Genomic DNA, 14,708 nt, shown 5'->3' on the forward strand with positions numbered 1-14,708 from the left:
TGGGGGTGGCCAAGTGCTTTGCTGAGGCCATCCGAGGTTTAAACTGAAGCAGAATCTGAGCCAGGCTCAGAGGATGCTTTCCCTCTGAAGCTCTGTTGCCTGTTATTAGCACTGTAAGGACTGGGCTTCTCTGAAATTCAGTGAAATTCAGAATGAGTGATTTCTCCTTTACGTTATTTAAAATTCCACTTACTGGTTAGCTCCAGTCCATCACGGTCTCTGAAGTTAAACAGCAACTGTTGTTTACCATTTTTGGCTTTATATATGGAGAGTCTGCAGTTAGCTCTTTATCCTACACCACATTATACCTGATCCTTGAAATTTGTTCTCATTTAGTCTGTGTTTATGTACAAGCCTAGCTACTTTGGACAAGCCATTTAACCACTCATGTTTTAAGGAGAGTTGCTTTTAAGAACTTCATAGTCAAAAGCAACATCTTTGAGGGAAATATGGCAGAAATATGATTCTGAGATGTTTTTGAGGTGGTCTGACACAGTGGTATTTATTGCCTGGCTTTAATTTGGGTGTAGCTTATTAGTGACGAAGTTACAGTTCTTAGAAGCCACTGTGGGGTCTGGGATTGACCTCATTGTGCAAGGTCCCTGCTGCCCAAGCAGGAGAACATAGCTTGGAGCACGTACCCAACGTTTATGTACGTGCTGGCGATGTCAATTCAAGAAACAAACTCTCATTATCTGCAGGAAAATATCTGCAGCTAGAGGTCATCATATTAAGACAGACCCAGAAAGGCAAATACGTTCTCTCTCCTTTGGGAACCCTAGACATTATGTTGCTCCATTAAACCATGTATGTATGTAGGACATGAAAAACGTGAGGTTCAGGGAGTGACTGGAAGTGGCACAGGGGGCTGGGGAGGAAAGGGAGGATGCAGGATGTGAGTGTGGCCAGAGAGCACGGAAGCTGTCGTGGGCTGGAGAGACAGCTCAGAGCGATGGCTCGGGAGATAAGAGCACTATGCTCAAGCAGAAAGACCTGAGTTCAAAGCCACAAAAAGGGGCTATACTTTTGCCAGTAACTGCATTGTGGGGGCGCAGAGGGGTAAAGAGAACCACAGCTTGCTGGCCTCTAGGCTCAGTGGGAGACCATGTCTCAGAGGGTAAGGCAGTGATGGAGCAGGACACCTGGCGTCTGCATCTGCACACACAATAGGAAGTTACTGTGCAGGAAACGCACACCAGTACAGTTTTGTGTTAAAGCCCATGTATGTACCTTGGAAAAGGGATAATTGGTTATTTACTTTGGAATAACACTGGAAGTGTAACTGGAAGTACTACATTTTAAAATCAGGATTAAACATCTTATCCACAGTATATACAGAAGTTTGCAGACAGAATAGTACTATACAAATAAATAAAGGTTGAACAGCTCTTATAAGGGAAAGCCAGGTTAGGAACCTGATGTAATGTGCCAGCATGGAATGCTTGCCTAGGGTGTGAGGTTGTCAGTTCCATTTCCAGTACCAGGTAAAGAAAGCTCCGACAGCTGGAGCGGTGAGGAGTTACCATCTCCCTAGGAGCTTTTCCTTTGCTTTCTGTAGAGGATAGAGGATGCCGTTCAACCCTCTATGAAAAATCTTCCTTTTATATCCTTAAGCCTTTAACCATAAAACTTGCTTCTAAGGAGAAAGAATAAGAACTATGGCGTTCTACTTAAAGGAACTGTGTACATGTAGCTATCTAGGTAGTTGACCACCTCATGGCTGGTAATGTCTGCTTCCAGAAAGCCTCTTCAGTAAGTGGAAGTTTAGGTTGAGTTGTGTGGTGTCAGCTGTCTGTGTAGTTGGACCTCCTTAGGGAATATTAAATACCTCCGCTTATAAAACTGAGCAAGAACCTCAGAACCCAAAGAATCCGTCTGTGCCCCCACTCACCCTTGGCATGATAGGGTTCGTATTGTCAAGAGTGTTAGCGTGTAGGAGAAGCAAGGGCAGTTAGCCTGTGAACCGTCAACGCCGCAGTGTCTCTGGGCTTCCTTGCCTGTCTTGTTTAGGGTGCCAAGCACTCCCTGGTGGTATGGCTATGTCTACATTTTGGACTGCTACTTTATCAGCACTCAAAAAAAATTTGCATGTGGATAAATCTTTTGAAAACAGAAGGGATTTGTGGGTTTGAAAACATAACGTAGTTGTGATTAACTTTTCTGAGTTACAGAACAGGGACTAAACGCTTTCAGAGAAGCTGGGTACACTTCCTAGCACCACAGCGGCTCACAGCTGTCTGTGACTTATCTCAGGTACTGCACACGGGTGGTGCACTGATGGATATGCAGACAAAACATCCGTACACATAAAGTAAATAAGCACTTAAAAACAGATAGAGGGGCAGAGCAACACCCAGACAGGCACTGGTGTTAGTGTTCTAACAACGCTGAGTCCTGTTGTTCCACAAGGGCTTCCCAGCAAAACTGGCCTTTTGTTTTCTGCCCAGTTGTTCAGTATTTTGTGGACATCCAGCCTGACGTCACAGGTGAAGGCCAAGGGGTTGTCTGGGTCGTCGTCTCTATGGCGACAAGAGGCAGTTGTCGCCTGGGTCTCTTCCACCTCAGGGTTGCAGCATCCTGGGCCTTGGACTGTTTGTCCTCAGCCTTGGCATTGCTGTGCAACCTCAGCCTGGCCGCCTGCTTCTGGTTCCTTCAGTTACGGGCCTTGGACTTGGGCTCTCCAGCGGCAGCATCTGCTGGATGGTGGTTATGGAAGCTTAAAGAAGGCGGCATTGGCCGAGATCCACACAGTGGCCCCTTGGGCAGATGGCTTTCCTGTCAGTAGATTATTTTAAAGGCAAGCCTTGATTTTTAATCCTGATTTCTAAATGATCACCTTTGTCATAAAGAGCTAAAAGTTTGGGGAGTTGGCTGGAATGCTACTGTTAGTGTGCTCTAGCTGACTTAATCACACAGCTGACTGGGTAGCTTGAACTACAGAAGTTTACTTCTTGGCAGATCTGGAGAGTAGGGATTCAGGCTTGAGGCTACGGCTAATTGAGTTTCATTGCAGGCTATCTTCTCGACTTATTGGAATCCAGTTTGCAACTGCCTGCATGTCCACATGGGCTTTCCTGTCCATGTCCAGGGAACTGCGAGGGTCTTTTCTTAAACAAGATCAGGATTCTAGGCATTTACACTTAATTACCTCTACCTGCCCCACCCCTCATCCAGTCACAATGGTTTCAACCTAGGAATGGTTAAGGTTGAGGTCCTTCGGTTGCCTTTTTGAGTGAATTTGACTAAGAGTTCTAAAGTTGCAGCCAGTCCTTCTACCACTTGGTGGTACTACATACAATACAATAGGAAAGCTCTGTCTTAAAGCAGACTAGCAGATTGGTATTCATCCTTTGCTTATAGCTTGTCTCCATTCGATCGGTTTAATTTTTACTTGTATTAGCATAAGAAGGGGCTTGGTCCTAATTATCTAGCTACAGATTAGATTTAGCTTGATATCTTTGCTTTGTTTTGATACAAGTCTCAACTATGTAACTAATGATTAAAAATCAAACATTGTATCAACATTTATTTCCAGGTCTTCGAGGAAACTGGTTTTGATATAAAAGACTATATTTGTAAGGATGATTACATTGAACTGCGAATCAATGACCAGCTTGCTCGCTTGTACATCATTCCAGGAGTCCCAAAAGACACAAAATTTAACCCCAAAACCAGAAGAGAAATTAGGGTATGTAAGAGTGGAGAATATTTATAGGTTGCTGTGGAGTTGGGGTTAGCTAACCTTTGATAGTAATCAACTGCATGCACTTGTTTTGTTTCAGAATATTGAGTGGTTCTCCATTGAGAAATTGCCCTGTCATAGAAATGACATGACTCCCAAGTCCAAGCTTGGCTTGGCACCTAATAAGTTTTTTATGGCCATTCCCTTTATCAGGTATGTTCATTTCTTAAACTGTAAAACTGGCCTCACTGCTGCTAGTTCAAAAAATTTTAAATGAATTCTCAATATTTCCATAGACCACTAAGGGACTGGCTGTCTCGAAGATTTGGAGATTCCTCGGACAGTGACAATGGGTTTTCCTCAGCTGGTAGCACACCAGCTAGACCCACCGTGGAGAAATTGAGGTAAAGAAATGCGCTCATCAGAGTGTGGCTTTCTGGTGTCTTTTAGGACATCAGAGTAGTATAAGGTTCCTCCTTAGAAGCTCTGTCATGCTTTAAAAGTTGCTGATAAGATGAAAGGGGTTAATTAGAGGGAAGGTGCTCCGGGCACATTTTAAAATATTGCACTCGAGAGGATACCAATGGCTTAGAGCACTAGAAAAAGGGAAAAAAATGTGTGTTGAGTATCTACTACCCTACATTAGTGATAAGTTAGTTTCTGGAGGTGATTGGACGGCTATACTGCAGTCTCCAGCACAGGAGGTGATAAGTTAGTTTCTGGAGGTGATTGGACGGCTATACTACAGTCTCCAGCACAGGAGGTGATAAGTTAGTTTCTGGAGGTGATTGGACGGCTATACTGCAGTCTCCAGCACAGGAGGTGATAAGTTAGTTTCTGGAGGTGATTGGACGGCTATACTGCAGTCTCCAGCACAGGAGGTGATAAGTTAGTTTCTGGAGGTGATTGGACGGCTATACTGCAGTCTCCAGCACAGGAGGTGATAAGTTAGTTTCTGGAGGTGATTGGACGGCTATACTGCAGTCTCCAGCACAGGAGGAGAGATGCAGATGACAGAATTCGTGTGCATATGAATGTGTAAGCTCACATGCCTGTGTGGTCATATGTACGTAAGAAGAAGGCAAAGGCAACCTCCGGTGTCACTCAGTTTGTGTTTTGGTACACGGTCTCTCATTGGCCTGCGGTTCCCAAGGATATAGATGCCTGATTTGCCTCCCCAGCTGTGGGGTTACAAACACACATCGCCACGCTTGGCTTTTGCACACGGGTTCTGGGGAATCTTGCTCCTGTTTGTACAGCAAGTACCTTACCCACTAGACTGAGACAGTCTCCCAGCTGGCTGTTGGCTGTGATACGCAGAGGGACCAGGAAGCACACAAGTGTGCACTATCAGTAACATTTGCCTGATGAGAACTTAGGTCAGAATTGGGGAGTAACATTGCTAAATATGCCTATTGTATAATTTTAAAATTGTTAATTTCGTTTTTATCTGTGTGTATACCATGGTGTGTGTGTGGAGGACACCTTGCAAAGGGTTCTCTTCTACCACATGGATCCCTGGGATCAAACGAAGTAATAGTAATAAATAGTCAGACTTGGCCCCGCACACCTTGGCCCACCTCCTCTCACTGACCTTAGTTTATCTTCTTTTTTTTTTCTTTTCTTTCTTTTTTATTGTCATTTTAGCTTTTTGTTTGTTTTGTTTTGTTTCATTTTAAAACAGGGTTTCTCTGTGTAGCCCTGGCTGACCTGGAACTAACTCTGTAGATCAGGCTGGCTTCAAACTCACAGAGATCTGCCTGCCTCTGCCTCTTGAGTGCTGGGATTAAAGGCCTGCACCACACTGCCCGGCAGTTTATGTTCTTCTTATAAGCAGCTTGCTGTAACTTACATTGCCAGAGTTGTGGTTTTGTTTATTGTTTTACATTTTTTTCCACTTTGGTGATCCTTTTAATCTAGAAATTTAATTTTAAAAGAAGACAATATGAGTAGACTACACTTATGGCTAAAAATTTTTAACTAATAATATTTCATTTCTATTGGTTTTATGAGAAAAAGAAATTGAATTAAATGCCTTAAGAATCATTTCTGCCTTTTAAAATCTTTAAGTATTATTATTACCAAGGCACTCCTAATAGAAATAAGAGAAACAGTATGGAAACAGAAGTCAGGAAGACAAGAGTGTGCCTCAGAGTATAAAACAGATAGTATCAAGAAGTCATTAATGGAGACAGTTCATCATTGGGAAGGTCTCCACCTATCTGCATGTGGGCACCCTTAGTCCTCAGGGTTCTGCTCTTGTTAGTATAGAGAGGTTTGCTCACACTCCAGCTGCTTCCTACATCTCCTTTAGAGGCAGTATTTATTTCAGTCATATTCTGTGATATGTTGGAGGAAATGTCAGAGTTTTGCCTGACAGATAGAAAATAAATTTTATTGTAAGATTTACCCCAATTTTTTTGTTTTTGTTTTTGTTTTTGTTTTTGTTTTGTTGTTTTTCGAGACGGTTTCTCTGTATAGCCCTGGCTGTCCTAGAACTCACTCTGTAGTAGACCAGGCTGGCCTCGAACTCAGAAATCCTCCTGTCTCTGCCTCCCAAGTGCTGGGATTAAAGGCATGCGCCACCATGACTGGCTTGCTTTTTTTTTTTAGTTTTTTGGGTTTTTTTCCAATTTGTTTTTTAAAAATACCTTGAGACAAGGTCTCATTTTGTAGCCCAGACTGCTCTAGAACACAGCACGTAGCCCACACTAGCCTCAGATAGAGCAATCATCCTGCTTCAGTCACTTGAGTGCCATAGTTACAGCCTAGAGCCACCATGCCCATCTTTCCATGTATTTCCATGGGAAAAGGGTTCTGAGAGCTGTCTGCTACTCTTACGGTGTAGTTCTTTAGAACAGTGTTTATGTAGATATGGGATGCTGTCTGAAATTTCATTCCTTACAGCTTAGTGAGTGGGGCCTGTGAGAATCGGAATCCAGTCCTTTTGCATGGTAGATCAAGGCTGGATCGATCGGCATCTGTTCACTTATTTCTCCATTGTCTGCTGACACTGGGTTTCCCTGTACAGTGGGGCTTCTTAAGCTTCATCCTTTCCATCATGACTCCTTTTGCCAACAAAACTCTAGGCAGTTATAAGCATAGATGTATAAAAGAGATATACATATCAAACTTTCACTGATCGCCAAAGACATTTATTTTAGAAAAGTTTTTCCATACATAGTGTGGTTTTACTATTCATTAAGATTAAAACAAATTTGCATACTAAAGAGATATATGTGTTCGGTTTTTACTAGAAGAATTAAGTCTTGGACATAGCTGCACACACATTTAATCCCAGCACTCAGGGCAGAGGCAGGAGGTTCTCTTGAGTTCAAGATACCCATGGCTACACGGAACCCTGACTTAAAAGGAAAATAAAAGAAAAATTAATTAAGTCTTAGGTAAATATTTTTACTGCCAGATATGATATAGATCATGTCTCTAACATTTTTCAGAGTTCACTATTACTTCATAATGTCTGCTCATCGGTGTTCAGAATACTGCCTCGTGTATATAAATACACAGTGCAAGGTAGAAGGTGCAAGCTTAGAACCGCGTCAGAGCTGTTACAGATGTTGTCCTAACTCCAAGCCAAGATTCATGTAACTAATTTTCCTGAAACTAAAGTAGGCATCTCAGGCAGTGATTTTCAACATGAAGCATTCTTCTTGTGAGGGGTGGGGGCATGCGCAGGTAGGCAAGCCTGTCGAGGTCAGAAGACAAACTCTTGGAGTCACTTTGTCTTTCCACTTATGGGTTCCAAAGCTTGAACTCAGACCATTGGGCTTGCACAACAAATGGCTCTACCTCCTGAGCCAGCTGTTGGGCCCAAGATGAAGCATTCTAACAGAAAACAATCTAAAGATGAACTCATTTGATATTTGATACATGCTGGGGGTGTGTATTCAATAGCAAAACCATTCTCCTTCTGTAAGAGTCAAAGCCATACTGCAAACATAGTAAGCCTACAACATATTTAGTCTTCCATGCCGTGTTCTGTGGTGTTCCTGGCTTGATGCCACGTTCAGTACTAAGGGTGCATGCTGCGTGTTCAGAACAAAGGCTGCCGTGAAGTCAGGTGATGGAACAGTCCAGAAGCACCTCCGAGTCAGTGTGCATCAGGGTTTGCATTAACCTGCTTTTCCACATTCAGAAGTCTTTACCATTGCTGGGCTTTGACTCTCTCGTGGTTTAAGGAGCAGTGCTCTAGAAAGTAACCTAGTTTCTCAGATCTCATCTAACATCGGTAGGGTCTGTGACAACCATGTTTAATCAGATCCCTTACTGAGACATCGGGAAAGAATGTGTTTTCTATCCTATTAAGAAAAGTCCACATACATTTCTTTGCTTCAACTAAATGTAGAAAGAACTCTCTAAACTTCAAGAATATAGTTACCTATAGGGAGGGGATGATAAAAGCCAGGGATAATAATGATGGATTACTAATATAAGAAATATTTTTTAATACCGGTCACTTGTCTAAAAGATGGGGAGTGGGGTAGGGGGTGGAATATAGCTGTCAAAGATGATCAGAATTTCTGCTTTAAGCTGGGTGTGGTGGTATATGACTTTAGTCCCAGCACTCAGCAGGCAGAGGGAGGTGAATCTTGAATTTAATGACAGCCTGTTCTTCAGGGTGAAATCCAGGCTACACAGAGATGTCCTGTCTTGAAAAAACCTTTTTTCTGCCTTTACAACTTAAAAGTACAGTGGGAAAGGTAGATACTGAAAGGTAAAGCATATAGTGGGTAGGTTAAACTATCAAGGCCTTCAGAGAACTGCAAGAAAGATAATCGCATCGTATTTTTTAAATGTTGGTGTAGTCGAACAAAATTCCGCCACAGCCAGCAGCTGTTTCCTGAAGGTTCCCCGAGTGACCAGTGGGTTAAGCACCGGCAGCCACTGCAGCAGAAGTCACACAGTAACCACGGGGAGGTGTCGGACCTTCTCAAAGCAAAGGTAAGTGCAGGGCTCTGAAGTTTGTTCAGAGGCTTTATCATTTGGCTTCGAATTGTTTCCAGCAGAGGTCCCGTGGGTAGCAGTTAGTGGAGCTTTGAGCTGCTGAGATGTCATCCAGGGTTCCAGCTGGTGACTGGAACAGACCAAATCCAGTGTGGTAAATAATGGGATGTTACACTTGAGCCTTTTTAATGTGTACCAGTGAAAGGCCTTAAGACAATTCTGAGTTGAGATTAATAGGCTCTGTTGTTTATGGGAAAGGGACAGTATATGTTATAACATGTTTTCAGGGCTGTGTCATGCAGTAGGTGACTATCACACAGTTATCTGTTCTGCTCTTAAGGAACATTTTGTTGGTTTCTAGATTGCTGCCTCAAGAATAGTAGCCACTAAAATGTTCTATAAAACCCAACCCTGTTTTAAGACATTTGATCAGGCACTTCTCTAAAGGCTGCTCCGGTGGCCATTAAGTACAGACAGGACTCAACAGTGTTTGTCTTTGGGGAACTGGAGGTCAGTTCTGCTTCAGAATGGCTGTGGTAATAAACCAACCACACAGAAAAGCATCCTTGTAGGTGAGGGTGCAGAGAACAGGCACCTTCTGAAGTAGAAGTTGACATTTGAAAACAGTATCTAAAGTTAAGACTAAAGCCCATGTTTTTTAAATACCAATCTTTATTTTGTAAAAGATTATCCTTCCGATGGCACTCGCTTGCTTGTAATAGTTTAGCTGATTGTGCCGACTGCGTCATTTATACTGTAAAGAACTGTGGGGGCTGGCAAGATGGCTTAACATGTGAACACTCCTGCACTAGCCTGACAACCAAGTATGATTTTGGAACCCGTGCAAAGGTGAAAAAAACCTGAGTCTGCAGTGATGATCTCTGACTGACACCCACACTGACACACAGTCCCATCCACAGACGCAAACTGACACACAGTTCCATCAACAGACACACAGTTCCATCCACAGATACACACTGACACACAGTCCCATCCACAGACATACACTGACAGTCCCATCCACAGACACACACTGACACACAGTCCCATCCACAGACACACACTGACACACAGTCCCATCCACAGACACACACTGACACACAGTCCCATCCACACACACACACTGACACACAGTCCCATCCACAGACACACACTGACACACAGTCCCATCCACACACACACACACTGACACACAGTCCCATCCACAGACAGACACACACTGACACACAGTCCCATCCACACACACACACTGACACACAGTCCCATCCACACACACACAGACACACAGTCCCATCCACACACACACACTGACACACAGTCCCATCCACAGACAGACACACACTGACACACAGTCCCATCCACAGACACACACTGACACACAGTCCCATCCACAGACACACACTGACACACAGTCCCATCCACACACACACACTGACACACAGTCCCATCCACACACACACACTGACACACAGTCCCATCCACAGACACACACTGACACACAGACCCATCCACAGACACACACTGACACACAGTCCCATCCACAGACACACACTGACACACAGTCCCATCCACACACACACACACTGACACACAGTCCCATCCACACACACACACACTGACACACAGTCCCATCCACAGACACACACAGACACACACTGTGTAGTCCCATGCACATTCATGATGTGAAAGAAGCCTGAAAGAAAGGAAGCCTAGTGTGTGTGTTCATGTGTGCTCCAGCCTCTCTTCCCAGCTCGGTCTCCCACAGCCCTCTTTGGCCTTCTGCCATGCCTTTCATTTCTTCCTTTATCTTCATGCTGGAGTTTGACTCTGCGTCCTTATGCTCTGCACAAACTTTACCTCTGAGCTGTACCCTGCCATGTTTTTGTATTATAAGCAGTTTATAAGCAAACATGGGATAAAGAGGCTTGGAAAGGACTTAGGGAAAGATATATTTGCGTTTCCTGTTTCAGAAAATGTTCCTTTGCAAAGCAATCTTAGAAAAAAAACTGGCACAGCCCTGTTTAATGTTCCCATGGCGCTTCATGATCTCTCGTCAGTCGGGATAGACATTGTGTGTGTGTGTGTGTGTGTGTGTGTGTGTGTGTGTCTGTGTGTGTGTGTGCGCGCGCGCGCACAGGCCTGGGGTGTGTACTGTAGATTTACACGTTAGTTGTTTTTATTCATATTTTCACAGAATCAAAATATGAGAGGGAATGGCAGAAAACAGTATCAAGACTCACCTAATCAAAAGAAGAGAGCGAACGGAGTCCATGGTCAGCCGGCAAAGCAGCAGAATCCCTTGGTGGTAAGAGTTGTGTGCTGCTGTGCGCAGGGTCAGTGATGGGACCGCTCCTGTTTCTAAGACCGGAGCAGGCGTTGTCTAGACACAGTGATGCGGATTTAGTTCTTATTTTTATTTGATTTTTAGTGATAGGATTTAATGAAATTTAGTTCTGCACCATTGTCTTCATGAACTAAAACTTACAACTCTCTTTGGCCGTTCTTAGTTACAGGTACCCTTCTACTTTTGCCTTGCGTGGTTTTATTCACATTAATTTTAAAGCCTTGTTCCTCTACAGTAGAAAAAAAGCTTTCTTTCTTTTTTTTTTTTTTTTTTCCTTCCTGAAAGCCCATTGTTGAAAGGGCTGGAGGCTGAGAGCATCTGGTGCTCCTGAGAGGCTGCAAGTCCAGTTCACATGTGCCTCTAACTCTGCTTGCCCCTCCCTGAGATGTAATGCTGTGTCCTGGCTTCTCTGGGCATCTGTACACATGTGGTACATCACACACAGACACACACACACACATAAATCTTCTTAAAGGTGTTAATTGAATTTGAGTACTTTAGTTGATACATAAGACTGCAGATATCTATGGGGTGCCATATGCCTCGATAGATGGATATATGGTGAGAAACCTAAGCCCGACAGAGGCTGAGGCCGGAGGAAGGGAAGCCTGACATGGAGGCTAACCTGGGGCATAAGGAAACACAGTAATTGACATTGCTTTCTGCTAGCTTTTGAAGTACACTGTACGTTGTTCTTGTTCATCGTGATGCTTCTGGGTAACGACACATCCTGCTGTGACTTAGTAGCCATCAGTCACCCTCTGCCTGTCCCGTCCTTCCATGTTCCCTGCGTCTCAGCTGTGATCAACTCCATTCTGTTCACTGCTGCTTTTTTTGTGAGATCATCTGGTTTTGTAATCCATCCTTACACTGCAGTTAAGAGTTTCAGAGAAAGGTTCCTCTAGAAGAGAGTTTAGCATCTTTACTGATCTTTTATGTTAAAGTCTTGACACTTGTATGGTGGATTTTCTACTTGTTATGTCACTTGTTTGCCATGTCTTTAAGAAAGTCTGTTATATCAGAAACTTATAACTTTGAATGTAAAAAAAAAAATCAAAAAAGCTGTTAACCTGAGTGTCTTAATTATGGTGACTGTCGCTGTGATAAGACCGTGGAAGGCAGCTACGGAACGAAAGGGTTTATATCTCTCACTGCTCCATCTAACAGTCCGTCATTGAAGAAGTCAGGACAGGAACTCAGGCAGGGCAGGAACCTGGAGCAGGAGCGGATGCAGAGGCCATGGAGGGGTGAGGCTTACTGCCCTGCTCCTCATGGCTTGCTCAGCCTGCTTCCTTATACATCCCAGGACCACCAGCCCAGAGGTAGCACCGCCCACAATGGGCGGGTCCTCCCCACTGGTCACTAAGTAGGAAACTGCCCTACTGGCTTGCCTACTGAGGCGTTTCTTTATGTTCCCTCCTCTCAAATGATTTTTAATTTGTGTCAGGTTGACATAAAACGACCTAGCACACTTAGTCCCCTAGGGTTACTTGACTTGGGTATACCAAGTCCACCAGTAAACTAAAGTTTATCTGTTTATTGTCAGACTTCTCACATTTTTGCTACCAAAAACAAGACAATCAGCAATAGATGTTCCAAAGACTTCTAACAAAAGTTAGAAAATATTTCTTTAATGATAATGCTATGCCGATATCTCTTACCAAGTTACTGTGTAAATTTAACTCATTAAAAAAGTTCCATTTGTCTTTTGAGATTTGATGTGACAAATTGGAAGTTTTTGAGATTTTTTTTTTTTTTGAAAAAGCTTCTTTGCCCTGGTATTTATCCTATCTTGTTCTTTCTACATTATACTGTAGAAGTGTGAGTGGGTAAGGAGGGGCTGTGTGTGCTAATGGACAGGGTGTGAAGTGGGTTGTCTTTCTAGTTCTAACTCACAGATTTGGGGATTTGCTGGGTTGTAGGGTTTTGGTGGTTTTTTGTTTTGTTTTGTTTTTTAAATTTTTTTAATAATAAAATTTTAAAACATTTTTAAGTTTCTAAAGGAAAAACAGTAATAAATACAAAGCAGACTGGCCTGTGAGAGGTCACAGAGGTCAGCCACACAAATCACAGACAGGAGTCTCCAGTTTAGGGCCAGCCTGGGCTGTTTCACAACACTGTCCTCTAAATCACAGGACAGCTGTTAAAATGTGTTAATGCCTTGCCCCACAGGCAGGAAGAGATGAAAAGTCTGAGTGCTGAATGGTGTGTCTCTGAGTATGTAGACAAAGTGTAAGATTTGCTGCTTGTTTTTACAGAGAAAAACTTGAAAGTTTGCCAAGAAGTTGGCATTGTAATGTTGCAGCACTGAGGGTCTCTGCCGTAGACCACCCTGGGTCAGCAGGAGCGACAGTAGTGGTCTGCGCTTGTCGGGAAGGAATGTTGTCCACATGCAGTTAGTTAGAACTGGGGGTGCTGTTCACTGCAGAGCTGCGTGTGCCTTGTGTAGGGCAGGCCCTGGGTTTGATTCCTAGCACTGGGATAGCGGGAGGGTATGTGGGACAGTCCTGTGCAAAGGGGGAAGCTGTACATGCTAGTGTTCATCGTCATGACATGTTCTCCAAAGTGTTCAAAAGTTGGGCTTTATAAGAACCTGCTGGTTAGATTCCTAGTTTAGTTTCCTTCTTGAGATGTTTGATCATGTGTCTGTCTCGAGTGTTAATAAGTAAGTGTAACAAGAGGCTGTGCTGTTCATGTGTTTGTTCTAATAGAAATGTGAAAAGAAGCTGCATCCACGGAAACTTCAGGACAACTTCGAGACAGGCAAGCCGTTTCCTCTCTAAACTATGTCCTGTGGGGGCTGTGATGTTGGTGGGCTGTGTGGTGGTGATGGTTACACAGGATGGGCCGCCTGTGTGCTGCAGAAAGTTCACGTGTGAGGTTCTCTGGGAAGAGACTGGCTGGAAGGAATTACTAATAAGTGATGCAGATAGCATCACTTGTGCTGAATGCCCTGGAACTGTCAGGCCCTGGATCCCCATAAATAAATGTCATGAACCCTGGCTTCTGGCTGGGGGAGTGGGGATGTGGCAATGAGGGCGCCTCATTCTCCTTCTGCCTCTCTAAGTAATGGGATCGACTTAAGGAACTTTTATTCATCTGTTCTTTAAACAAGAATAAGAAGAAAAATACTTTTAAATCTCTATTTTATGACAGAAACTACAATTTTAACTCCCTTTAACTCTTTAATTACTTTGTGAAGTGCTCTTAAGCATAGCCTTTTCTTAAATGATGCTGCTTCTCCTTCCTCACATGTGGAAGGTAGTGTGTCTGGCGTGGAAACTATCTTAGGCACTATTTTATTGCCATGAAGATACACTGTGACCAAAGCAACTCTTAAAGCATTTAATTGAGGGCTTGCTTACGGGTTCAGAGAATTATGGCAGCCGGCAGGCAAGGCGCTAGGGAAGTTGCTAAGAACTTTATATCCTGACCTACAGACAGCAGCCAGAGAGAGATGTTGAGCCTGAGGTGGACTTTAGAAACCTCAGAACCCACCCCCAGCAACACACTTTTTCCCACAAGGGCACACCCCCTAATCCTTCCAAATGGTCCTTCACCTGGGGACTAAATATGTAACTGTGAGGTAATGGGCAACTCTCACTCAGACCACCAGAGAAATTGACCATAATGAGCATGCAAAGTTATGTTAGTGCCACTGATGTTTGATTAATTAATGTCACTTAAAAGTATAGTACACTTTTTCTTAGGTGCTTA

General features: G+C 43.6%; 1 protein-coding gene across 1 annotated transcript in view; it reads left to right on the top strand.

Annotated features, from left to right (window-relative positions):
• Dcp2 (decapping mRNA 2) overlaps positions 1–14,708 on the top strand; it is a 44,470-nt gene that overhangs the window by 21,175 nt on the left and 8,587 nt on the right. Inside the window, exons 5-10 of the mRNA NM_027490.1 lie at positions 3,536–3,688; positions 3,783–3,895; positions 3,979–4,086; positions 8,509–8,644; positions 10,842–10,952; positions 13,703–13,754. Coding sequence (NP_081766.1) covers positions 3,536–3,688; positions 3,783–3,895; positions 3,979–4,086; positions 8,509–8,644; positions 10,842–10,952; positions 13,703–13,754 — 673 coding nt within the window. The remainder of the gene's footprint in view (positions 1–3,535; positions 3,689–3,782; positions 3,896–3,978; positions 4,087–8,508; positions 8,645–10,841; positions 10,953–13,702; positions 13,755–14,708) is intronic.

This window comes from Mus musculus, chromosome 18 (assembly GCF_000001635.26).
Source record: "Mus musculus strain C57BL/6J chromosome 18, GRCm38.p6 C57BL/6J".
NCBI lineage: Eukaryota > Metazoa > Chordata > Mammalia > Rodentia > Muridae > Mus > Mus musculus.